The 26,806-nt window shown below is 42.8% G+C and overlaps 3 protein-coding genes across 3 annotated transcripts; 1 reads left to right on the plus strand and 2 right to left on the minus strand.

The window, feature by feature from the left end:
* Positions 1-482: 482 nt before the first annotated feature.
* Positions 483-1,899, minus strand: smim8 (small integral membrane protein 8). The gene is made up of 2 exons (XM_038726499.1): positions 1,643-1,899; positions 483-772 (listed from the first exon to the last, which is right to left on the minus strand). The coding sequence occupies exons 1-2, from the start codon at positions 1,757-1,759 to the stop codon at positions 614-616; spliced, it is 276 nt and encodes a 91-aa protein (XP_038582427.1). The 5' UTR covers positions 1,760-1,899; the 3' UTR covers positions 483-613.
* Positions 1,900-5,624: 3,725 nt separating this feature from the next.
* On the plus strand, positions 5,625-10,553 carry LOC119908667 (gap junction beta-7 protein-like). Its single transcript, XM_038726496.1, has 2 exons — positions 5,625-5,893; positions 7,518-10,553. The coding sequence occupies exon 2, from the start codon at positions 7,532-7,534 to the stop codon at positions 8,366-8,368; it is 837 nt and encodes a 278-aa protein (XP_038582424.1). The 5' UTR covers positions 5,625-5,893; positions 7,518-7,531; the 3' UTR covers positions 8,369-10,553.
* A 315-nt stretch (positions 10,554-10,868) lies between these two features.
* LOC119908673 (zinc finger protein 292-like) lies at positions 10,869-19,774 on the minus strand (the record flags this gene model as incomplete). The annotated part of the gene is given in 3 exon segments (XM_038726501.1): positions 10,869-18,229; positions 18,946-19,091; positions 19,638-19,774. Coding segments are annotated over 3 exon segments (7,092 nt in total), but the record flags the coding sequence as incomplete, so codon positions are not given.
* Positions 19,775-26,806: the final 7,032 nt, after the last annotated feature.

Genomic DNA, 26,806 nt, shown 5'->3' on the forward strand with positions numbered 1-26,806 from the left:
TGAATAACCACCACATGAAAAGAATCTTAAGTCATTACCTGTGAAAATTTAAAAAAGGGATTGTTAAAGGCGAACATTTATTTCGCTCTCCTTCCCATCAGTCTGTCTGAGCGTACAAATGTAAATGCTCCGTATTTGTATAGCACCTTTCTAGTCTTTTCCACCACGCAAAGCGCTTTTACACTGTTCACCGTTCATACACTGAGCCTAAGTGCTCAAACGGAAACTAACATTCACACTGGCGGAACAGCCACCAGGGGCAATTTGTGGTTCAGTACCTTCGACATGCAGAAAGAAGCAGAAACCAAGTATATAACGTGTGTTAGCCCTGGATCATTACAGCTGACCATGATTCAGGTAGAGTTTTGGATTTTAGCAGTGTCTGAACTTTAGTGCCAGCCAGGTTCCACAGTTTGTCTAGTGTTAGCTTGTTGGTGTGAGGATGTGCAGCTGTAGTTACAGATTGGAGAGAGCGCAGCAGGTATACTGAGAACACAGTTTAATGGAAGCATTTAGAGAAAACTTGACAGGTGTCCTTGTTTCAGTCCAGTCAGGGTTTAAGCCACTCTGTCCTTAGAATACACACACACACACACAGATACACACAGTGCCATCAGTCCCATTTTGAAGTCTTCCTCCTCATGTACCTCTCTCCTTCGCTGTCGATGGCCTCGTACAGTTGCTGGTCGTTTTCTTTCATTGCGTGCAGGTAGCCCAGGTAGCCCACACACAAGGTGATGGTCACCAGTCCAAACACCATCACTGGTTTATTCTGCAAAACAACAGCGCTATATGTAACAGTGAGGGGTTTGGAGGGGGTATGTCTGTCAGGCCCATGAACTGTGTCATTCTGTGTGAGTGAAATAATACATAATCTTTCCCCCAAATGAGCTAATGTTAGATATTTTCAGTGAGGGGTCTGTTGTTTCTCAACTTTCTGCCTATTCTTTTAAGAGGCTGACTTTGAATTTACATGTCTCACCTGATTCTCCATTGTTGCACAGTTTCTAAAATCTCAACAGATACTAGAGGCTGTTTCAGACATGGATTAAGCTTTGTTGTTAAGCACTGTGAAAATGTGGACTGGACTAACGGGGAGAGCCTGGAGACTGTTCAGTGTGTAGAACCTGTTTGTGAAAACAGACTGAATCACTTTAATATAAGAGCTGCTGAAGACTGGGACGTAGTTGAAAGCTCCAGAAAATGCTAATAAGTGGACCTTGACCTGATAGGGCCAAAGAATAAAGCTGCCTCTGCGTAAGTTACTCGGACAGGTCAAAGTGGACCAGACCTTTTTCCTGTCCTGTCAGTACTTTGTAGGTTGGATCTCTTTTATTAAGTGCGTCACTTACGGGATGCTTGGCTTTAAATTAAAGATGACATTTGAGATAAGACCTCAAGGCAAACACGTGATTTTAAAGCATTTATAGGTTCATTTAAAAGTGAAATGACCATCTAAAGAGACTGACGATGATTTGGCGCGTGTGTAATCATGTGAGGCACATCCCTGACTAACTTACAGAATAGTTACTCGCTAACTTATGTATTGGCTAGCTACTAAAGTAATATTTAAGCTAATTTAAAGTTCCACCGTTACTGCTTTGCTCAAACAACAGCTGCGAGGTGTGTGTGTGAGTCTTACAGGTTTTATGAAGAGTTCGGGGTTGACGGCTCGGAACAGGGTGGTGGTCTGGGCGCCCCTCAGCCCGGGTGTTCTGTAACCCTTTTCCCCGGGACTCTCCTTCCCTGCATCTGACATGTCCGGCCAAACTTGTGCACGGCAACTCAGAGAAAAATATGATGATGAAGCTCGGAAAACAAACGTTTTGGACTACGCTGCCCTGAACGCAACCATGTTTTCGTTTCAAAGTCAAAGACGACGAGTTTGAAGAAGAAGAGGAGAGTGGAGCGGTCACAGCGCCCCCAGGGGTGCTCAGCGGAACTTCCACGGCGGCCATGTTTGCTTTTACTGAGCCGCGGGCTACCTTTTTCCCAGTTAAAGATGAACTAATGTTCTTAGGAATAACCTTTGTCAAGGATCAAAAATCTAGAGGCCTGATTAATTTATCAAAAAGACCCAAACAAAACTAAATCAGTGGTTGCAGCGGGACTAGAGAGTCGAGTCCTGAGGGAATAGCTGCTCTGTCCTTATAGCTTGATGATAAATTGTGCTGGAAAAAATAGACCAGATGCTAGTAATTTTTTTGTGGAACAACTGTATACATTATGTTAAGAGTGTTGTGATTAATACCTTTAAGATTAATTGGATTAAACAATTTGTAAGGAGTCTGAACTCAATATGAAACTTGATCCCCTATCATGTATACTCTATGTTTGGTGGCCTTAACTTTATGTTGGTTTGTAATTATGATATTGACAAAGTACCTGTAAAGCTCTCTGCTTTTCATCGGCAGGTCTTTTTGTCATGGGCCCTAATTTATAATTTCTCTCTGCACAGATATTATATCTGGAACAATCGTGACATTTTGTATAAAAACATAGAATGGAATATTGATTCAGGAATAACATTTTACTGGTAAGCCAGCTTGTAAATGAGGAGGGTTTTCCTCTTACTTATCAGGGATTTCTACAACTAAATGGAATCCCTGTAACACCCGGAGATTTGCTCTGGTTTTGGATGCCATACATTCGGATGTACTTGTATTGTTGTATATGCGATGGATTGTGGTGACTGTCCAGTAGGTAAGGTTTGCTTCTCTTCCCATCTACGTAACAGCAATATATAGTGTCTATACCCTATGTCAGTTCTTACCAGTTGGATGTTGCCCCATAAAAAATAAATAAAAAACCTGTCACAATGGAAGAGTAGGTTAACGTCAACAAGAAAACACAAAAATCATGGCTCCAACATTGATGCAGGTGTCATCTTACAGCCCCTGTTATTTCAGCTATGGTATTTTCAAACAAATTGACCCACCATGACGATTAAAGGCCTCTGGCCTCTTTTGTACAGCTGTCTGCTTTGCTTAGTTGGCAGTCCAGCCTGGTTTCTTCCACGTAATTGTCACTTCTTAAATCAAAATTATTCTTACACACACACATGTGCATACACATATACATGTGTAACCCTGGGCAACATGTGGGTGTCAGCCCTTTGGACGGGTGGCACTCTAGGGACACCTTAGGCTTTGACTTAAACACAAATAATCCATGAAAGTGGACATATCTGGAACAAGTGGGAAATCAGAGCAAACTGATTCTCACACACACAAACACAACCTTATAGAGGAGGTGAGGTACACGCAACACAACAAAAAGCTATGCTTTCAAGAGACTGAAGTGGGAAAAGGAGCAGAGAGGAAGAAAAAGCAAAAACAAATGAAATGTCACGTTTCATGTTAGATGCTGTTTTACACAAAAACGTGCTAAGATCTCTTTAAACAACAATTATTCTTTTTCTTTTTTTTTGTTTCATTTAAAATACATGAAGTAGTGGATTCGTGTATGTTTTATTGAGGGGATTTTCACTGAGAGGACACCTCTCTTTTGCAGGATCACCTCATCCCTTTCACGCCTGGAAGCTGCCAGTACAACCACAGTCTGATCTGCTGGCCACTGAGCAGCTACACTGAGCCACTCAATGGTTGGGGTTAAGGGCCTTGCTCAAGAGTGGTAAATGAGGGAGGGCAAGGGCTGCTTTTTCACTTTTCCACACCCAGATTTAGTCCCAGGGATTGAATCCAGTCACAGGCTCTGTACTTAACACAATAGGGCTCTTTTAGTGTGAACAAATCCCACATGCAGTGACAAACCACCACAAGTCCTGTTAAATCCATCAGGGAGCATCACTGGTGAGCTGGGTAACAAGTTCCGCCATCACCATGAACACACACACTGTAGTTTATTCTGACTCAGTCCCACACACACCATCCTATTGCCCCAAATATTCACTAGAGCACCAAATGTGGATTCATCTGCTGCTGAAAATAGTCCCCAACAAATGCAGAATTTCCTACTGTTTGTTTGCCAGAAACTACATTGATTAGCTGTTTAAGGAAATTACTGAGCCTTCTTAAACATGAAACTATATTTTTGTGAAGTCTTTTTATAGATTTAAATCTTCAGGAGGAACCAATGGGCTTGGAGCTGAGAGCCACAGACAGGAAGTCAGACAGACTGCTGAGACACAGACTGACATGTTGCTGGTTTGGATCTTTTTATGAGATAATAACAAAAATACAGAATAATGCCAGCTTTATCCCTAAACTATCATAATTAAACGTTTCTAATGCAGAATTAATGGCCTTTGTTGATTATACATTACTGTATTTTTATTATTGATGCATTAACATGTAAACAGTATTCTGTTTTAGGTGAAGTTACATAATCACAAAGTACCGTACTTTATAAACTGATGTATTTTGTGTGTAAAATCTAAATTTGCAATAGTAACTCACAGATAAATGACAAAGGTATACATACTGTTCAAAAAACAACAATTAATCAACACAGTGTAACATCAAGTCAGTTAAACTTCAGGGATATCAATCTCTCCAATCAGGAAGCACAAGTGATTAAATTAATGTTACCTGTTTGGTGGAAATGAAAGTGGAGCCACTGGAGAGGCAACAACAAGACAACCCCCCAAAAGGGGAATGGTTTTTCAGGTGGTGGCCACAGACAGTTGCTCTCTCCTTCTCCTTCCTAGCTGATTGTTCTCCAGTTTTCTGTTTTGCTAGTGTCCTTGTCACTACTGGTAGCATGAGGCAGTACCTGCAGCCCATTCAGGTTGCACAGTTAGTCAAGCTCCTGCAGGATGGCTCATCCTTATCCCAGCAGAGTCTGAACACGGAGGAGATACCAGGAGACGGGCCGTTACATGAGTAGAGCTGTTTACAAGGCTGCTTTTGCTCCTTTGTGCGTGCAGGAACAGAAGGAGCACTGCCAGAGCTCTACAAAATGACCTCCAGTGGCTACTGGTGTGTGTGTTCTGGCCAAACTGTCAGAAACAAACTCCATGAGGGTCATGAGGGCCCGATTTCCTCCAGTGGGATCTGTGTTCACAGCCCAGAACTGTGCATCCCAATTGGCATTCACCAGAGAACACCAGAATTGGCAGGTAGTATGACAAAAAAAAGAAGGTGTTTTTTGAAAATTAAACCATGTAAACCTGTTCTGGTACAACCCCTAAATAGGATTTTGAACCTGAAAATGAGCATAATACCACCTCTTTAAAATATCTTTGTCACATCACTTTACCCAGATGAACTACAGTATATATTTACATAGGAACAGTTTCTTCCAGTGGCGCTTTTCTACAGCTTACGGCAGAGATCCCATCGATCCTGCTTGTTGATCAGTACAAGTTTTGTACAGTCCAAATATAATGCTACAACTATACAGCAGCACAGGAAAAGTATTTATTCTATAAGCTGAACATGTAAACTGAACAGAGTGGGGACTCATCAGGAATGTATGATAATATAAAAGTACACCTGTTATAGGCTTAAGAATGTCAAGAGTGTAAGCAACACCCTGACCAATCAGGATACGGGCACAGGCCTGAGGAGAGATGCATTATTCACCAGCAGTATAATGTGGCCTGACTCATCAAAGTTACATGTATCAGTGCGGGTAGGACGACAAGGAAACACAACTCAGGTGATGTGTGTTCTCTCCTCCCTGCCCCCACACACAGGCAGGAGGCAGTGTTTGCATTAGACAGACCCATGGTGATATTGTCTGTGTACACACTTCACATCAGACCTGCATGTTCAACAGGTGAGCCAGAGGAAGGCATCTGGTTACGGCATTTCTAGGATTCACAGTAGACCTGTCCATGTAAAGCAAACAAAACAGAAAGTGTGTGATCTCGGTCATAAGGTTGGCACAGAGCAGGGCCCTGCAGGACACACAGCGGAGACAGCTCCTGGTAAGTGCTCTGCTCTCACTTCTTTCTGACAATTCTACACAGCTTTTTAGTCAGATGAGACATTAGCATCTATCCCTAACTATTTCACCAGCTACTGTCAGAATACTTCTGATTCTGCTATTACTACTACTATTGTTATTATTATCACTGCTTCTGATGCTGCTATTAGTATTACTTTTATTATTGTCACTGTTGCTGTTGCTTTCACTTCTGATGCTGCTATTAGTATTACTTTTATTATTGTCACTGTTGCTGTTGCTTTCACTTCTGATGCTGCTATTATTAAGTATAGTATTCATAGATGGGTCATTCTACGCACTTTATTATGCTTAAGCCACACCATGTTCACTCACATACATTTATAGATCTCTCTTGTGTCTCATCTAGTGTTAGTTACTGTTTTGTGTTGTATGGTGTCTTGTCTTGTTAGTTGTTTAAGTGATCTTGTTTTTGGCACTGTGGACCGTGTGAAACTGCATTACGTTTATTTGTATACTCGGTATGTGGATGAATGACAATATACAAACTGCACGCGATGCCTCTGGGTGGATACTTTCCGGATGGGCTCTTGACCTACAGGCCCACAGCTGTTACACACGTAACATGCTGCAATTTCATTTTTCATGTGATAGAACTGTGACAAATACATGGGAATATTACTAGACTGTGCCAACAGGTCTGTGTGATTTACATTTCCAAGACATTAACAGCCAATAGGTTAAGCGGGGTATGTGATATTATGATGAATCTGTGTGAATGTGCAGGACAACAATCCACCAATCGTTAAGGGTGAATAAACAACCTGGCAAAGGCGGCAGCTGGTCATTTGAATATTTGCAAATTTGTTTGATCGACTGAAGCTCAGTGTCAGCTGAAACAATGAGGGCCTTAAGCCAGGCTAGTAGTGGGGTCCTGTATCGCCATTTCCATGGTGGATATTTCTAAATAAATGTGTTTCACCAAATAAACACAAACAGGTGGTCCTATATGTTCTATATAGGGTGGAGTCTAAAATGGGCCTATCACAGTTACAGATCTTGCATTATTGCTACAACAGTAGTTGACATAACAATAGTTTTGATTGGTCTGACGTTTCTATGGTAGAAGAAGAAATCATATGGTATTTTCACTCATCAGTAGGGTGATCAAGCACTTATAAAGGAGCAACAAAGCAAAATGTTTTGAAAGGCTCTTTAAAATAATTTTTATTTTTATTTTAGGTACTTTTAAAAAACTAAATCAGTGAGCTAAAATGAACCTCGTGCACACACACTGTTATACAGACGTGACACAGAAATTGAGGGTGCAAAACAGGTTCATAGGTATATACATATATATCCATGCATAACCTAAACAATCTCTACGTCCACGGTACAAATTATGTGTGGTAATATAGTGCAGAGGCTACCTATGTCAAAGAAGTTAAATATACCTAATTATTTTCATAATGTAGTCCAATAAATGCAATTCAGTGACCCCCAGGAGGGTGGTCATCATAGTATACTGTATCATGTAGTCCTACAATACATTTCTTGTAAATAGGTAAAAACCTTTTATACAGTCTAGGGTAAAAACACTGGAGTATCTCTGTATTTCCTATGCCTATCTGTTTATCTCTTGGCAGGTTACTCAGAGAAGATGAACTGGGGCTTTTTGGAGAATGTCCTCAGTGGGGTGAACAAGTACTCCACTGTGGTTGGCCGCGTCTGGCTCTCTGTAGTCTTCCTCTTCAGGATACTGGTGTATGTGGCGGCGGCTGAGCAGGTGTGGAAGGACGAGCAGAAGGATTTTGTGTGCAACACCCAGCAACCCGGCTGTGAGAACACCTGCTTCGACTACTTCTTCCCCATCTCACAATTGCGCCTCTGGGCTCTGCAGCTCATCATGGTGTCCACCCCGTCCCTTCTGGTGGCCCTACATGTGGCCTACAGGGAGCACCGGGAGGCCAAACTCAAGCGAAAACTGTACGACGACAAAGGGAGCATTGATGGAGGTCTGTTCTGCACCTACATCATCAGCCTGGTCTTCAAGACAGCTTTTGAGGTGGGCTCCCTGCTTGCGTTCTACTTCCTGTACAATGGCTTTGGGGTGCCCATCTTGCTCCGCTGCAGCCAGAGTCCCTGTCCCAACACGGTGGACTGTTACATTGCCAGAGCCACAGAGAAGAAGATCTTTCTCTACATCATGGGCTGCACCTCCATTCTGTGTATTGCTCTCAATTTTGTGGAGCTCGTGTACATTGTATGGAAGCAGCTGTTGAAATATTTCACCAAGCGGTACATCCCGGTGGAAAAGAAGGCTTACAGCCGCTGCCAGTCCCCTGTTTCTAATGTCAACAAGCTTGTCTGCACTGAGCACACAGTAAACACAGAGGACAGCAGCACACAGCCACCATTCCATGCTGAAACCTGCCAGTCCAGTCCCACAGGGCTGGATGGAGCACATTCTCCACCTCAAAGTGAAACAAAAAGCTAACACAGTTGAATGGTACAGATGGCATACATTGAGAAAGGCTGAGCTGTCATTTCATTTATCAGTGTGAACTGATATTAAACCAGTCCAAACACTAATGAAAGACGGGCCATTACACTTTGACTTGTCTGGATGAAACCTCCAGTTTAGGAGCAACCTTTCTATCTAAAGAGCCACTTTCGGCCAGAAAGAAAAAAATAAACTTGTTTGGAGCCGTAAAATTTTTTTTTAGCCCTTTAAATGCAGTTACCATAGCCTATTAGTCTAAATGATCTTATCAACACTAACAGGTCTAAACTACTATTCATTCACGTTTTACCACAAGGTGGCAGCAGTGGGCCTCTAGGCTATTTATGATTATTTGGCTACTTTATTAACTTTGCATTTCTAATGCAATGTTTTGGTGCATTTATGAAAACATACAAGTACAGCAGATCAAAACATTCTGGTAAGCCAGCAGTAGTGGTGGTGAAAGCAAACAAATCTATCCACGCACTAATCCCCTGAGATTTTTCTTTTTTGGATTTTGATTTGGATCCACAGTTTAGGAGAGCAGCTACCCACTCAGGACTCTGCTACTGAGTTTAGCAGCAGGATGTGGCATGATGACAAAGTGTTTTACATTTTTTATCCGATGTATATGCTACATGTTTTTACAGTTGAATACTTCTAGGATTACTTTAGGCTTACAATAGTGATAGAAAAATGTTATTTATTAAAATGTTTTGACAAAGTAGGTGAGCCACTAGAGAGGGGCAAAGGAGCCGCAGCCTGCAGACCCCTGACTTAGACTTTTAATCATGTTGAGGTTTGGACTCTTGGCTGGATACAACAGGCATGGGGAAGCTTTTCACTATTATCAGATTCTTTACAAACTAAACAAACAATGGATTAGTGGAGAAAATAATCAGCAAATTGATCCAGATGAAAATAATCATTAGCTGCAGTCTGATACTAAAGAGTTCAAACTCTGCTACAGCTCAACAACTACAGCAGCAACATCCTGCTTTACATATATAATAGTACACATAGTATATAGTATATACCAGTCACGGGGACATTTTACTGCTTCAATACTTTAAGGACATTTTCCTGATAATACTCACTTAATCTTACTTTCTTTTTACATGAGAAAGAGTAACAGAGTGTGATATTGCTACTTTTAACAGGTTATCACTTGACAAAAGTCCTTGTGAGATACTGTAGTTTGTTCTAGATATCTTGAGAACACTTTTGACCAGACATCTCTCTCCAGTTATTTTGTGACAATGGGGGCCCAAAATGTTCAATATAAAACAAATAAAAATGTTATTCCATACTATTGTTTTCACAAGATAGGATTTTTATTATACCATTTTCACCAATCTGATTTCATAATTGAACGACTGACTAGCTCTGTGCTGTTTTGTCTTGACAAAGCACAAAAAACACACTTTGAAAGAAAATCTTCTGGAATATTTGAAATGATCATAATGCTCTGTGGTATTCCTGCTTGTCTTTTAATATAGAACACTACTATCACAATGTTGTTAGAGATATCCAGATCAGATGTAATCCTGACCTGATGCTGGACATCAGTGCTTTGTATTTAGACTGCTGTTTAGTTCTTAAGATGAATCACAAGAGAAATGTGCGATTACCAGCAGATATCTGTTACTCACCACAGAAAACTCTTTCCAGTTAACCTCATTTTGCTAATAATATTTTAATTCATAAATACATTTGTTGACTCAATGCCTCAAAAATGTATCAAGTTATCTCTGATGTAGTTTTAGAAAGTCAAATTAAACTATTTTGTGCCACAGAAGTAAAACAAGACTAAAACTAAAAAAGTTCTAAAATGACAGCGTCACTCTCCACCTAACTCATCAATGTGCTGATCAAAGATTGGCTAACAATCTTTGATCAGTCACACGTGTGTATTCTGAAAGTCAGTCATCACAGTGTGAACGTGTTCTTGTTCTTTTATGGTTCTTGACAATCTGTTCTGTTGTTTAGCAACACTACACTTTTTTAAAGTTAAATAAGAATTAAAGTTAAGATAAGTTAGCTGTTAGTTAATCAGTCTTTCCCAACTTTGTATAGGTGCTGTTTCTGTTAACCTGGTGGATTTTCATTCCTGCTATTCACATGCTACAACTGAACATGTTAAGTGCAATAATAAAGTCTTAATGTATACACCTTGAAATAAATCTGCTCTTCTTTCTCAAAGATGTACTGAACACACTATTTAACAGCTTCTCCGCTGTGAGCTGCTGCTTTGATTGACAGTTCATCCACAATTGAGATCTGACCAGCACTGCTAAAGGACCCCTTTAAAACCAGTACAGCTTTTACGTTTTGTGTCTGAATTAACCAAAGAGACAGTGTGTTGATTAGTGGGCTTTAAAGGTGTTGCTAGGTGTACGGCGTGTTTTGAAGTAAGCACTACAAATGCACAAAATGACAAGAGTGGAAAACTTCCATAACACCTAAAATTAGTTCAGAAATCATGACTACAGCATAGAGCTCATTTGTTTTTAATCATCAAAAACTTGAACCACAAAATCATTTTCCATTCAGTGTGCATGCAGCAGCTCCAATCGTTACACGATTAAAGGAATTCCTAATCTGCAGTGTAATCTAACTAAATGATGAAAAAAAGTCAAACTGGTTGTAAAAAAGCTCTTCATTTAATAGTAAGACTGCTGGTGGCAGTGGGTGATTTCAAACTATATACACAACGCACAATAATCAACATCTTTAAATCACAACTACACATAACATTATAGTCCATGTCAAAGTCCATCTGTCTGGAAGTCCCACAGGGATAATTAAGACGCCAAACGCTGATGACATGTTTCAACTTTCTGCCAAATGGTCAGATAACTTTTTGACTTAATAGCCCATAAATAAAAACATGCTATACACTTCTATAAAAGAGACAAAAATTGTACAGATAATATTACAGTATAATTCAAAACAACATTTTTTTTTAATAACTGGACGTGTAAAAACCTTTCATATGCAGGGCACCAGTCTGCAGCAGATTTGACTCAGCCTGAGATTCTGCTTCTCAAAAACAGACAGGTTGGTCATTTTTTTCCAATACCACTGTGGGCCGCATGTCCTGCAGCTGTTTCAACATGAGGTCTGTGACACCTGAAAAGGCCCTGTCTAGGATTATTTTAACCTTACTGAGGGACTTCAAATTCTGACGGTTGCTGAACCTGACGCAGGTGTCTTTGCTATTCAGACTGTTCGTTTTTCTCCGTACTTCTGGTACATCAACATTTCTCGTCAAGGAGTGTTCACATTTATTTGACTGTTCCAGGAATTTTAAGAAAGACATTTCAAATCCCATTGGTTTGAAAGAGGCCAGTGTGGCACTCTGCTCAGTCATCTCCTCCTGGGTTACAGCGGGGCAAGAGGAGTCGGATTCATCGTCCCTGCTGTAAACGACATCAATCTTGGTCGTACGCGGAATTTTCTTGCGTTTCACAATGTTTTCGATCAGCTTTCTTGGACGTCCTCGTTTGCGTTTTAGCACGACAGAGCCATCGGAACTTTCATCATTTGACAATTTGCTGTCGAACAATGCAGCGGGGATTCCTGCGGTGGTCCTTTTGCGTAGGACAGGCTTTGAATATCCATATTCCCCTCCTTCCAGGCCGGTGTCGGCTGTCACCTCACTGTCTGACAGGTCAGACGTGTTGTCTGATTTGGAGTCATCACTCCTGATGGGTCGGCACTTCTGCCTGGGGAACTTTTTGCAGAATATGAAGTGACTCCTTTGCTGTTCCAGGTACTTTTCTGACAGTCCGTGTCCCACGTAATGTTTCAATATGCTCCTCTCTGACTTCATGACTGACTCACAACCTTTAATCATACAGGGGTATTGTAGAGGAATTTTTTTAGTGCACATTGCAGATGCCTCCACTTTAGATTTTAAGGAGGGTTTTCCATATTTAGTCCAGTGATTTTTTTTCACCTTGCTAACTCTCTTTGTGTCACCTCCCCGCTGTAGGATCTTTTTATTGCTCTCAATGTTTTCCTTCCCATTACTCGTCTTGGTAATTTGGTAATGCAAAGTTTTAGAGTTCTGTTTCATCCCATCTTCTTTTATCTGTTGATTCTTTAGTTTAGGCTGGTAGAGGTCCTGATGCTTTTTCATGACATGTCTGAGCAGGTTTGACTTTGTGGCATACGAACGGTCACAGCCTTCAATTTCACACTTGAACGAGCCATTTAATTGTTCAGGTTTGGCCAACTTCATATCTTTATGCTGTTCTTTGACATGCCCTATATACTTCCAGAAAGCAGTGAAGGATGCTGTGCATCCTTGGTGGCCACAAGCAAACCTGCCCAGTTTAATGATGGACAAGATATTACCAACCTTATCAAGGCTGAATTCATGCAGCTGAAGATAATGCTGCAAAAGGTTGGGGACTTCTTGGAAAACTCGGGAGCAGTCTTTGACCTGGCATCTGAATTCAGAAATTTGGGGGATCTCTGCCTCTGGCTCCTCATCATTGTGGTCCATTATTTCATCCAGTCCCTCACTCTGGTCCTGCTCTTTGTTCACCTCCAATGCTGACAAAGCAGACTGGTGAACAGCCCTGTAGTGGAGGATCGAGGAGCGATTGTGCTGGATGGTGAAGGCAGCCACGCAGCCTTGATGAACGCAGCGATATGGTCTGTATGGACTCGTGGCATCACCTGAGCTTGGCTTCTTCTCTTTTGTCTTCTTGGTAATGTCTATGCTTGGCTTGGCAGACTGTTTGTCGAGAGGTGGAGGGCCATTAGCCTGACGCGTGGCAGACAGAGCCTGCGTGAGAGGAGCCGACCCTTTGAGCAACGGGGGTCCCACGTGTCCACTTGCGTGTTGAGCGGGTACCTTGGGAAAGTTTCTTTGCCGTCTGTGTGTCCACTGTTCTGCTGCCATCCCTGCTTGTGCTGAAACAAAGGCTGATGCAGAGATCTGGCCCTTTACTGGCGGGGTCATTGCTTGTTTGTGCACGGGAGCTGTCTGCAAGGGATGAATGACTGTTGAGCGACTGTCATCTTGGAATTTCCGATTAGTTATGTCCACATTAGTACATGGTACAAATGTTTGTGATGGGCAATCAGGTGCATCCTGGAGTGAATATAGATGAGTTCTGTTCTGCACTGACGAAGGAGTAGCCGGTGTGGTTTGAGTTGATGGATCCTGGTTTGTTCCAACAGGCCAGTTCTGCATAGCTGCAGCTTTGGCCAGTTTGCGCTTGGAATCTAGATCTGCTATTTCCTTAGCAGATAATTTATGAGCTGACTGGTAGTGAGTACGAAGGTTTGAATTACGAGTGAATCTTTTACTACATTTTTGACACTTGAAAGGAGCATATTGGCCATACCTTTTCTTAACCTCATTCACCATATCAAGTGTGTAGTTGTGAGTTTTGGAGAGGTGTTTCCAAAGCGCTTCACTTGACACTGAACTAAATGTGCAGTTCTCATTCTCACAAGCAAATGGCTTAACAACCAGTGACGATATTGATCTACGCAAAACGGCCTTTGCAGATCCTGCCTGGCTGTTTGTGGGATTGCTATTCTGCTCCGTGTTAGCCAACATCTGATCAGACATTTCTCTGACCAAGTTAAGCCTTTCAAATGCACTTTGAATTTCTGTCATCCACTGTTGCTGGCTGGCAGATAACTGAGTGGGCTCAAGATCTGCATCATTTGCTGCGATGCCTGTGGGGCTCAGTATCTCCTGCTGCGGGGTGGAGGTCTCTCTGAAGCAAGTAAAGCTCTGTGTGTTCAGTAATTGTTTAATTTCGCCAGAGGTTCCTGGGATGATTGCAGAGTTTTCTTGAATAACTTGTCCTTCACTTGCTGAGTCACTTATTGCGTTACCAGACATTTGATGAAGTCCAGAATTATTGGAAGGACTGCACACTGGACCAAAAGACTTGGGAGTCTTTGAATTGGCATTAGGGTCAGTCTTGCTTGAATGACATAAGCTGTTTCTACGTTGAAAGTCGACGGACAATATCTGCTCTCGCAGTCTCTTCTTAATATCTTGTTCAGCGGTCTTCCTTTGCATCTCAGAATGCTTGCCACTTCTTGTTGCTGGACTAAGCTTACTATCAGGTAACAGTCTTTGCCTCACTGGGTTCTGATCTGTATCTTGTGTCTGAATGGTTGTCTCAGAGTGATACCCTTCACTGTGATTCGTGGGAACAATTCCAGGAAGCGCAGTGGAAGAGTTTTCTGTAAGAATTTGTGTAAGAAGTGGGTCAGGGAACTCACTTCCAGCAAACGTATTAACGCTTGTCTGAGGATAATGGGCGGTGCTGTACGAAGTGTCCTCTTGTTTCAGCTGGACATTTTCTGTATGCTGTATGACTGAGCTCCCGGGCAAACGTTCACCAGCTCCATAGGGAACACAAGGGTTTTGGAACAATGGCTGGGGAGCAGGTGTGTGTACAAAGAGATCAGACATGTTGGATTCAGCCATGATTTGTTTAAGTATGTCATCATTTGACTCACCATTGCCATACACTGGCAAATTATCTTGTGGATAATTAGGAGTGGGGTAATCTTTTGTGGTTGTTGAACCATGTATTACTGACTGATGGGGCTTCTCCTGATAAACAGCAGCAGGATTATAAGACAACTGTGGTGGTGCAGTGCTAACTGTTTGCTCTGAATTGAGAAGGTCAAGAAATGATGCTGGCAGGTCTGTGTTCAGTTCCGACTCTTCATATGGTTTGCAGATTGTACGCTTGGACAAATGGCCTCCCAGGGATTTAGGGCTATTAAATTGCCTAAATCACCTGCAACAAACAAATTTGCCATCCCTAAGAATAGCTGGCCATTTGGTCCTTCTGTTTTTTCTGGTTCTCGTTTGATTTTCAGGACTGTTTTCAGAGCCAACTGAGCCATTTGGAGATTGGTTGTTACGGTTTTTTGGGCTTGCACTGTCTGGTGAGGGAAAACTGGACTGCACATGATTTTGCATTGATATAGGTTTTTCTGGTGCCCTGGAATCGGAGACTAAGTTGCTTTGCATCGGTGATATATAGGGTGGAAGGTGGTCAGCTGCTTGTTTTGACACTTCCTTGGCACGGTCCATGTAGGAGGTCAAAACTGACTGGGACCCATTTTTCAGAAGTGGTGACGGCAAAGACTGTGCTGGTCTGTTCATTGTTGATCCCATTATAGAGCAAGATGGGACACCAATTGGCAGAGCAGCACTGGTAGAACCGACTTGTGGCATCACATGCATGTTTGATGGATAGACGTGAGAAGAGCCACAATTTTGAATTTGTTCACTTTCAGGGCCTGAGTGCCAATTTTGACTACCTGAAACTTGGGACTGTGCAGTTATTAGATTTGTATCACTTCCTAGCTGAGAGAGAACAATGGGATTTAGAACATTTTCCATCAAGAGTGAAGCATTCTGGTTGTGGGCAGAAGAGGAATGGGAATGCAGAGCACTATAGTCTGTGCTTGCACCCATATTAGTATAAGGTGGTGATTGGATAACATTCTGCCTCTGAACTCCACAAACTGGTACCGTGTTGCCCTGCTGGTGCTGAAGGGAGGGGAGTGAACTGAGATGCCTGGCAGATGATGTGCTCGGTGCTGGAGCGTAGGTTGTCTTGATTTTAGTTCGAGCAACTTTCCATTGCTCATAGAAGTCTGGGTGAACCGTTTTCATGTGCTTGGTAACACTTCTGTAGGAGCTGTAGTGTCTTGCACATGTTTCAAATGCACAATGAAATCGCTCTCTCTGTCCTGGAGGGGGACCTGTGCTAGCTGAAGATGTCACAGAGTTCTCTGGTCTGTTCCCAGTAAGAGGCTGTGGGGTTACTGTTGGTGGAAGTGGTTGCGACATCGCTGGCTCTATGGAGTTCTGGGGCGGTGACACTGTTAACAGGTTACTACTGCACATTGGCCCTTGCTGCCCTGGAAATGGTGAGTTGGTTTCAGAGTTGTAACTCACTGATCCAGTACTTGCTTTACTGGGGAACATCTGGGGCTGGCCTCGTGAGATCTCTGTGTTACTGCTATATGGCATGTTAGCTAAATTAGCTTCATATGGCGGTATTGGTTGATCCTGTTGTCTCATATAATCAAATGAATGCCCACCGAAACCATCTCTGTTTCTATTATGAACAGACATGTGGGAATTCACAGGCTGAATCACAGAATTATTTGACTGACTGGTTGAGAAAGGCGTATCATGTGGTTCATCTTTGACTGTGTATTGTCCTAAGGTTTCCACAGGTGCTTGGGAAGATTTCAGCAAACTCTCAATGGACACCGACAGCCTTCCGGGGTCTGAAATAATAGCAGATTCAGAGTTCCAGTTCTCATGGGAATTCTCTTGTTTAAGGCCTGCGTGACCTGAAAGCATTTGTTCAATGAGTGAAGGGCCAGGCTGCATATTTTGTGACGTCTGTTCAGAAGATTTGGTCTCCTCTTCTAGTCTGGCATGCTCCCCCTGGTGCAAATCCAGCTGCCGTTGTGAGTGGAATACCTTTCCACAGTCCATAGCTTTACAAGTGAACGTTTTATAATGTTGTGCCTCATGGTCATAGAGTTTGAAGGCCTCATTGAAAATCCTTCCACAATTTGGAAACATGCATCTAGCCTTAAAAGCAGAATGCGTTTTCCTGTGTATGATGAGCTCAGTGTTGGACAGGAAACTCGCCTTGCAGTTTAACTGTATACAGATGTAAGGTTTCACACCACAGTGGACCTGTAAATGATCATTAAGATGGGTAACATTAACAAAGTGGCGACGGCAGTATTGGCAAACGACCTTTTTGCTCTGCATTTCGAGGAAAGTCTTAGCTTCCTCATTGTCTCCATGAGCTTTAACATGTGCAATGAGATTTTTGAAAAATTTAAAGCTCCTTCTGCATTTTCCAACAGGGCACACATTGTCCTCACTACTCTCTGTGATGCATCTAGAAACTCTGGCCTGAACATTGTGAATCAACCCACCATTTTGCCCCAGGGAATCAGCATTTTCATAAAGTTCATTTTCTGTCTTGGCCTTTAATGCGGCAATAACAGGCGTTGCTGTTTTACAATTAGCCAACTTCTTGTTTGTTTTCATTGCAGTCAGCCTTTCCTTGCACGACTGTTTAACATGTGATGTTACGTGGGGAATCAATGTGTCTTTTGAGGAAAAGGTCTGAGCACATATCGGACAGCTGTATTCGCCACCGCTCAGATGAGTCTGTGCATGGCGTACAATCCTGTGGCCGAGAAACTCCTTGTCACACAGCACACAGTACTGCATGTATGCCTGCCAGTTTCTGAACCTGGCAGATATGAAACCCTTTTCTCTCAGTTTCTTCATTTCTCTGTTTTTCTGTTTCTTGTCTGTTATATCTTTTAGTTCATATGTGCCGCTAACTAAGTGGTCTGGGATATTCTTAAATCCCTCCTGACTGATGAAGTCTTCCTCTTCTTCAGGGGTCTCAGTATCATTCAGCAAGTCAATGGATGACACTATTGAAGCTTCTTCACCCATTAGCGATAGACAATTACGCTTAAGTGTTTTCCAGTCCCAGAACTCCGGGTCAAAGGGCCACTGGGTTTTAAAAACCAGCAGGAGCTCGCAGCGTAGCGAGTTGGGAACAGGCATATTCTCTTCCTCTAGTTTTTGATCTGGTTCATTGTAAAGAGTCTCCACAGCATAGTATGAATCCACTGTGGGCTCCAAGAGGAACTCAGTCAGCTGGCAGGCTCGCTTGACTTCCAGGTCAGTGGGAAGCAAACAGGAAATAGTTTTACACACAGTGGCCTTTGTGCTTCCATCATCTGATTCCATCCTCAGAGCCCGTATGCACATTTCAATGCACACTGGCAGGCCAACGGTGTCATCTATGAAAAACAGCAAGTTGAATCATTTAAAGCTGCTAGTAGATGTTAATTTCTCACATCAACATGAATCAGCACATTACTTTCATCATAATCATTATGTAATGCACTGTAGACAGAAAACGCACACATCTTACTTTTTAATCCATTAAAAAGAGTCCATGCAGAATGTTCTCAGTATCAAAAACTCACAACCTGAACACCTGAAAGGTGGCTTTAAAAATATTTACCGTTCTCCTTTGTGGAGGGCAGCAGCTGCAGCCTGCTCCAAATACTTCCATCATTGTCAAAATACAGCTAAAGACACTTCCATTTGTTTTCAGTGCCTTCAGCTTTTTAGTTTGTCGCTTATGAACAATGTAAGCAAACATAACCCATGGAATGCTGAGCACACTATTTTGGCAGATTGGCTTGAAACAATGTTCAAACACACGGACAGTGAAACAGTCAATTCTGATGCAGGAGAGGTTCGAGAATTTCTATATGGATTGGCACTTTTTCCTTCTGAAACTGGATCACTTTACAAATCCATTGTAAATCACATCAATTAAAGCTGACTGTGGTCACTGTTGTCTATGTACATAAAACCACCTTTCAAGCTTACATGCAGTGAGTATTCAATACTAACAAGATTGCTTTAACCTTAAAGGGCAAACTGGCTAAAATCATTTTCAGAGGGTCCACACACTGATAATACAGATAGAGAGCTACTTGTTTACTGACCTCTGATTGGATGACCTTGATGAGGAACAGGATGTGGTACACGGTTTTGGAAAGTAAGGACATCTGTCGGCATCTGTCCAAGAAGGCCTGCTCTGATGGCTCCAGGCGCTTCAGCAGCTTGCTCCAAAACAGAGTGAGCTCCCTGGTTTGAAGTAAGGGAATTAATTGCCCATTAACTGACTGTTCAATATACATCAGCCTCTCAACAACATATAATACACAATGACACCGAGTGTGCATTAACAACACTCCATACTGATTATGTGCAAGTGATGCATTATGACTGTTAGTTCATTTAGACTGAATGAACATATAAAGAATAATTCTGCTTTAAACTTTACTGCTGGGGTAAAAAAAATCTGGTATCTGTGGCTGTCCCATCTGTAACAAGCACGGCCACTCATTTTATTCTGTCCAAATGACTACCTGCCAGTTACCTCCATCTTTTTAAGTGTGATGTGTTTTACATTTTACTTGAAAATATATATAATATATATAATATTGAAAACAGACAATAATGATAAATATTTCTTACAAAAACCTATAGCCTTATTAATAAGACTGGTGTAGATTCTGGGACTAACACAATCACTATGCTATTTAGTTTAGCCCTTACAAATCTTGTCCTCCCTCCTTAAACAAGAAACCCAATGTAGAATAAGCAACGGGGTGGCTTGTGTTTTCTTACCAAGCACAGTATGCATCTCCTTGGAGAAGCTGTCTGGTCAGGAAGGCTGAGCATAAGCTGAAAGCTGCCCTCTCATCTCCGTCCGACTCCAGGTTGCAGATCATCTCTAATGAATCACGGCAGTCCTCCTTTGAAAGCTGTACAGATAAATACCATGTATACAGGTAAGTTTAACCGGAAAACATATCCATATCTGTACATATCCACTTAAGGAAACACCCACAAGCGTCATCATCCAAAACTTTTCAAGACATGAAAGCCTCCAACACCAATACCTTCTGTCTTGCATATTGCTTTTAAGTGTAGTCTGCCATCTTGTGGATGAGGAATGTAATACAGGAAAAGTTCTGAAAGGTTGGGCTCAGTGGGAGTCAGCGGCAGGGTCGTGTGGTAAATAATATTTTATTGTTAAAGAGCATTAAACAGTTCATTTCCTGCATTCTAGTGAATTTTGCAATCAAATCAATCAATTTAGGCAGGAAATGTTTTTAATTATGTACAGGGAATTAAACTTGGCAGGTGACTAATTAAAATCTATAAATAACTGTATATTATGCAGTGCAGCTCTCTATATTGTGTTTCTCCTGTAAATCAGCTTTTCTGCTAAATCAGCACACATGCATCTTCTGTTTGGGGAAGTAACCTATTTAGTTGTTGTTGTTGTTGTTGTTATGTGTGTGTATATATACACACACACACACACACACACAGACACACACGTATATATAAAAGAATAGATAAATAAATAATACATACAGGTGACTTTTGTTTTAGCTTGTCTGTAACTATTTGTTAATGGCGTAAAGTGTTGTAAGAACAACTGCAGACAAAGCAGGTGAGTGAAAAGTAGAAAAGTTTTGTTTTGACACAAGCTGAGTTTTTAGCAGCTATAGTGCCATAGAAAGAGGAGCTGGAAGGCAGGTGAAGTTCTGCACACCCTTCAAACTCAGTGATCAGCTTCCTTTGGTCGCAGTGCAGCCTTCTCTTTGATATAAACACAAGTCAAAAGGTCAAAACCTTGTTTCCTGTTGGCACCACAGAAGGCTGGTTGAGCTTCCACATAGCAAGAAGCGCTATAAATATGTTAAGAAACTAAAATATTAATTAAATAATATAAACTTAAATAAATAGGCTAACTGCGATCCTATGCTACATATAACATTAGTTAATCTGAAGTTACAGGTCACCAATGGCCTTACAAATGTTTAATTCTCCCCAACAGCCAGAGTTATTATTTTTATTTCAGTTAATTAAAGTGTTTTTTTCCCCACACAGTGCTACTTAAGTTTTACTAAAAAAACTTTATTTTAGTTAAGTTTTAGTCTATAATCACCTTTCTAACTACATGGTACATGGGCTACTTTTATTTTGAAGGTTTTACCGGTTGCTTCCCTAAAGTTGTGGGCCTCACTGACCGTGAGTGGGTCACAGTGGGATTTACCGCTTGTGCTGCGCGCTCTGAGCAACCCCCCCTTTGAGCCACTGCCGCAAACTTCTCTCAGACTGCTGTCTTTGAGGACAGCCCTCCTTTTTGGCACTGACCTCTGCTAAGAGGGTGAGCGATCTGTGCGCTCTCTCAGTCGCTCCATCCTGCCTCGCTATCAGAGCTGACGGGAGCTCTGCCACCTTGAGGCCGGACCCAGCGTTCACGCACAAGGTTAGCTCCTTCAGGTCACGGATTGTTTCACTGGAAGGTTTTTTCCCTCCTCCTCTTCGAAACGAGGAGGAAGAAGCATCTCATCGTCTCTGCCCGGTGCACGCGTTGTCTCATTATGTAGAGCGCACGGCTACCCTCAAGAAAACTCAACAGCTGTTTGTTCACTACAGAGAGCATTCACAAGGCAAGTCTCTGTCAAAACAACGCTTGGCTCATTGGCTGTGTGAGGCCATCACACAGGCGTACGTTGCGGCTGGGATGGACCCCCCACCCGGCATCCGTGAAAACTCGACAAGAGCTGTGTCTTCCTCCGCAGCGCTGTTCAGCGGGATGGCTGTGGGGGATATTTGCACAGCGGAATCATGGGCTTCACCCTGCCCTTTTATCCGCTTCTATTTACGCGATGCATCGTGGTTTTCTCTAACGCACTCGGTACTGAATGTACTGGAGACCAGGCGCGACGCTGCTGGCTCGGGCTGTTGGGGCTCTCTTCGGTCTTAGTTGCGCTCCAGTTGGACTGCCACATTGCGTAACAACCATCCTTAATGTTCCCTCAACATAAGCCGCAGTGTGCGTCTGTGTGTGCTTGTACTCTGGGCGCTCTTGTGCGCCATGATTTTTACAAACACACACACCCAGTTCGCTGTTCGCTGGTGTGTTAATGCTTATGACCGCTGGTGGTCCAGTGGGCATTGAATACATCTGGCTTCGCCCTTATCCCAATAGCGACAGCTCTTAGAGGGCGAAGCCTATACGAAATAGAACGTTGGTTACGTATTGTAACCCCAGATTCTATTCAATTCAATTCAATTTTATTTATATAGCGCCAAATCACAACAACAGTTATCTCACAGCGCTTTTCATAAAAGAGCAGGTCTAGACCGTACTCTATAATATATAATATTCTATATAGTATAGGTGTAGCCTACTGGCCCAACTGGTCCCACCAGCGTTGGCTGAAGAAAAAGCTGACCTCTTGGGAGCAGATCTCTGGTCTCGCTGGTATTATATACCCAATTTGCGAACCTGAGAGAGGCCCGTGCACGGCACATGGGTGCGAAAGAAATCTTCAGGACTGCGCATGCGCGCGGGGATGAACCCAATAGCGACAGCTCTTAGAGGGCTATGCCTATACTCATAGAATCTGGGGTTACAATACGTAACCATCGTTACTCTCCCCAACTCAGCATTTCCTCTCCAGAGGAACAGCCAACAGCCAACAAATGGTAGTATTAGCATACACTCAAAAAACTCTTCCTGAGCTGAGAAAGGAAATGCAAATGTATAAGGTGTTATGGCCGCTGGTAGCAGCCCTGTGTTTGGTTTCTGTCAATGTGTTTTCCCAATATGCTACGCAGGCTGTGCAATCTGCCTACCGCTATCCTGATTGGAGCAGTCCTGAGACCGTCCACCAATCTGGGAGCTGTGGTTGAGGCCTGCTGCTACAAAAGCCACCATACTGCCGTGCAAGGATGCTTGCGCTCTCGCCCTTGCCCTGGCATTGAACTGTTTTGTCTCTGTGCCGACCACTGCTGGTATTGAGCCTAAAACGTATGTATATTGTTGCCGGTTGCAGCAGCTTCTCTTTGGTGGCTTGTTTGTTACTGTTATTGAGAGTCAGTATTTACCCTGTTAAGAGTAGTCTTTGTTAACTGTTTAGCTAAAGGCTCTGTTGCAGCAGTGTCTGTCACTACTGAGAGTCAGTAGGTGTTGATTGATGTTAAAAGACCCACCTGGGTCTAGTTTGTGTTTTACTGTGTCTGCAGACCTGGGCCAGGCTCTGCCAGGCAGAGTAAGCACTGACACCCACCCTACACATAAGACTTTTCCTTGTTTAGCGACACTAGGTTTAGGGGTGCTGCGCTCCCTGTGTTTTGTTTTGAGGTGCTCTAAATAGAGGTTTTTGTTTTCACTTTAGTTTTGAGTTAGTAATCCCTGTTTTGGAGGGATCTCGTTTTGTTTTCTTGAGTTTATGTTTTCACAGTACCTACTTGCCCCAACTCTAATTTGTTAACCATGTCAAACTCTCTTGTACAAATAAATAACTTTTCCACCCTACCGAATACATCTGGTTTATGCGTACGTCCCCTTTCCCACTAGTGAGCTGGGATGTAACAAAGGCATCAGAGATGTTTCTCCGTCTCTTGATTGGTCTATGTTAAAACTCTTACCTAAATGCCAGCAGATGTTTATTGTAAATCAGCCTTTGATTAGAAACCAATGCTAATTTCTCACAAGTTAGTTACAGTGAAATTCTAAAAATGAGCAACTTATAATGTATTTCTCACAAGACGTAGTGTGTTTTTTCCTCTGGTGGGGATGTGGACATGCTGGTGGAATTTAGGTAATATTGTTCTGAGATCTGTTTGATTAAAATCGCCAGCAACAAAAAAAACATCAGAATTCCACATCTAATAAACATTGTCCATCCACTTTGGCTGTGGTTGAGCACCAAGCATCATTAATCTCCTCTCCTGTGCAACCAGGTTCCAGTTTGGGTTTAGGAGGCAGACACCATCTCCACATTTAAGAGCTTATAGTTAGGGCTGGCTCAGGTGAGTCCTGAACCATCTCTTAGTTATACTGCTGTAGGCCTAGACTGCCTGGGGGATTACCCATGATGCACTGAGCTCCTCTCTCCTCTACTTTCTCTCCCTCTGTATGCAACCTCATCCAATTATTGCATGTTACTAACACAACTTCTCCTCTTTCCGGTAGTCTTGTGTTTTCTCGTCCCTCTCCTCTCTCCTCCTATCACTTCCTGCAGGTTTTCTGGCTCTGGAGCTGTGGAGTCTGGATCTGTGGCTGCGGGTCACCTGCTGCCCCCGAGTTCCTGCTCGACACCCTCTGCTACAACTATTGTTACTATTGTTATTATAATCATTAACATTACGTTTATTAACATCAACACTACTATAAATATCTGTACCATTTTTCATTTAGTCTATAGCAACGTCACCTTTACTGTCTGTACCTCTGTGTGTGTATATTGTGTAGGCTGCCTCCCTCCCCTCTCTCTCCTTCCTCCTTTCTCTCTGTTCCTCTCTTGCCATCTCTCTCTCTCTGTCCTTCACCCCCAAACGGTCGAGGCAGATGGCCGCCCACCCTGAGCCACGGTTCTGCTCGAGGTTTCTGCCTCTTTTTTTTGTTTTTTCTAACTTTCTTTTATTAATAGAAAATAGAAAATACAGAACAAAACTCACCAAAAACGCTACAGGCTTATACATTCACATTCACACCCAAAAAATACACAAGGATACAAAATTTTAACATTTTTTACAAAATGTATTACAACAGAAGAATGAATATGATATGAAAGAGAAAGGAATGACTACATGGTTTCATATAATTATAATACACTGTCGGGTCGGAAATAAGGACCGGCCCGGCCAGTGGAAGACCTGGTTCCTACCTTAACCAACGTATTAAACTCTATAAAATTACTCTATTAGCTTTCTCCTTTAGTCAAAAATTGCATAGTCAAAGACTTCACTGGAGACGGTGCAAAAGAGTTTATTCCAATAAAGGACAGATAAACCAGCGAACATCGCCTTATATTCACCTTAAGCTCCACCTTATCTCCTCCTTTCAGGTGGGCATTACAGCTTGACTCCACCTATAGTGTTCGCTGACCACGCCTCTCCATTGGTGAATTTCTTATCCTCTGCTGCCATCTAGTGGCCGTTTTTATGTACTGTTTTACCAATTTAATTTACTTTGGCGTGTGCTGTTTTTTGGCTAACATAAGTTAAGCAAGCTCAATACTTGTCACTCCTGTGCATGAAACAATTATGTGCGTGAGCTGTTTTTTGCTATAATATGTTATGCAAACATAAAATTACGTAATAGATAAAAATTGCAATGTTAATACTTAGAGAAAGGCATATAACAAGTAAATACATGAAACTCCCAGTGATAAGACTTAGAATGTCCATCCCTAGGGGAATAGTTACTTCATTTGGACGATGTACATTGCTGCTTCCAATTGCTCACAGCGTCTTTCCAGTTGCTCACAGCAGGATTGTAGTGCCATATAACAGTGCCTTAACAATTGTAGGTCATGTGGCTTGTTGGGTGCTCTGCGAAGTTGTCCTGTCTGCTGACGGAGTCTTGTTGCTATGCGGCCCAAAGCGAGGCGCCTCTCCTTCTTTCGGGTGGCGATTTTTGCAGGTTGCATCCCACACAGGATTTGATTGAACTGTCGTTGGGGTATCTTGCCCCAATAATCAGGATCTCCATCAGTGGTGGCAGGGGAAATTGCCACTGGCACAGGCTCAACAGGTGCTTGTTGTGTTGTAGATGTCGCGAGGGAATAGGCCTGAATTCGTGCATTTCGTCGCAGGGGTTGTCTGTCCTGTGGTGGGTCATGTGGAACTGCTGGCTGCTCCATGAGTGGTGAGTCATCACTGCGTGGTTGCTGAGGAGAATGGACTGTGGTAGATGGCTCTGGCACTGGCATAGGATCTTGTGGTCTTGGATCAGGCGTGGTTGGACTATATTGATGTATTGAGTCTGTAGAATACCCATCACTGAAGCTCATGTCTGAGGAGTGTGAGGAGACTGAGTGTGGGCGTGAGCCAGTGGGGGTGTGCGGTCCTTGCTGTCCCATAAGCCCCAGTGCTGCTTGCCCTGCCGCCAGGTCGGAGGAGTTGGCTGTTCTGCTGCCTGTTGTGGTGGTACCTCAGCACTCGGATGGTAACACGGCTGGGATAATATATCCCCTGGTTCGTCAGTGTGAGTCGGTGGCGCATCTAGGTTCCAGTGGGCTTGTTGGTTGTTGTGAGCGTGGTGGAGCTGGCGCGGTCCACATCTGGCCTGGAGAGTGTGGCGTTGGTTGAGTGAGATGCTGACTTAGTATGGATCCTGGGGGTGGCTGCAGCCCAAACCCTCCTTGGGTCGGCGTTACTGGTGGCCATGACCTCGAAGTTGATGGCAGCGCACTGCTAGATTCCATAGTAGGCCATGGGTATGGAGGTGGTGGTGGACGCTGCCTATGCACTGACTGTGTGGTGAATCCTGTGCTGGCCAGGTCAATCTGATTATTTCTGATCAATGGTGGCCTGTGTTGACGTTAGACCTAGTGTTAATTCTGGCTTCTCCAGTACTCCCAATTCCCTGACTCTGCCCTAAAGGGGGTGGATAATTTGGCTGGTTGCCTGCTCCACCATTTTTTGTCCTTCAGCCATGATTGTATTATTAAAAGAATAACAGACAGTTAGTCCTCAACTGGCACAGCGTTATGTCTTGGGCAGGCTCGGTAATTAGTAGTGGGTTTTTTCCTGTGTGTAGGAGGCGCAGACATAGTTTCGTCTATGCAGTGACACATTTTTCTGACAATTGTCTAAAATGGTCACCCTGTCTTGTCAATGCTGGGTAGGTCAAAAAAGGTTGTGGTGCTTGCCTGAATGCTAATTACTTCCTGTCTGTGTGGTTACTAGGGCATGCACTAGGTATTTACTAGGTCATAAGTGTATGATAGCTTTATCTTGCTATATCTTATGAACAATGTTCC

Source organism: Micropterus salmoides, unplaced genomic scaffold (genome assembly GCF_014851395.1).
Source record: "Micropterus salmoides isolate LMB-PRFRI ecotype aquatic unplaced genomic scaffold, ASM1485139v1 Ms_hic_scaffold_18, whole genome shotgun sequence".
NCBI classification, from domain to species: Eukaryota; Metazoa; Chordata; class Actinopteri; order Centrarchiformes; family Centrarchidae; genus Micropterus; species Micropterus salmoides.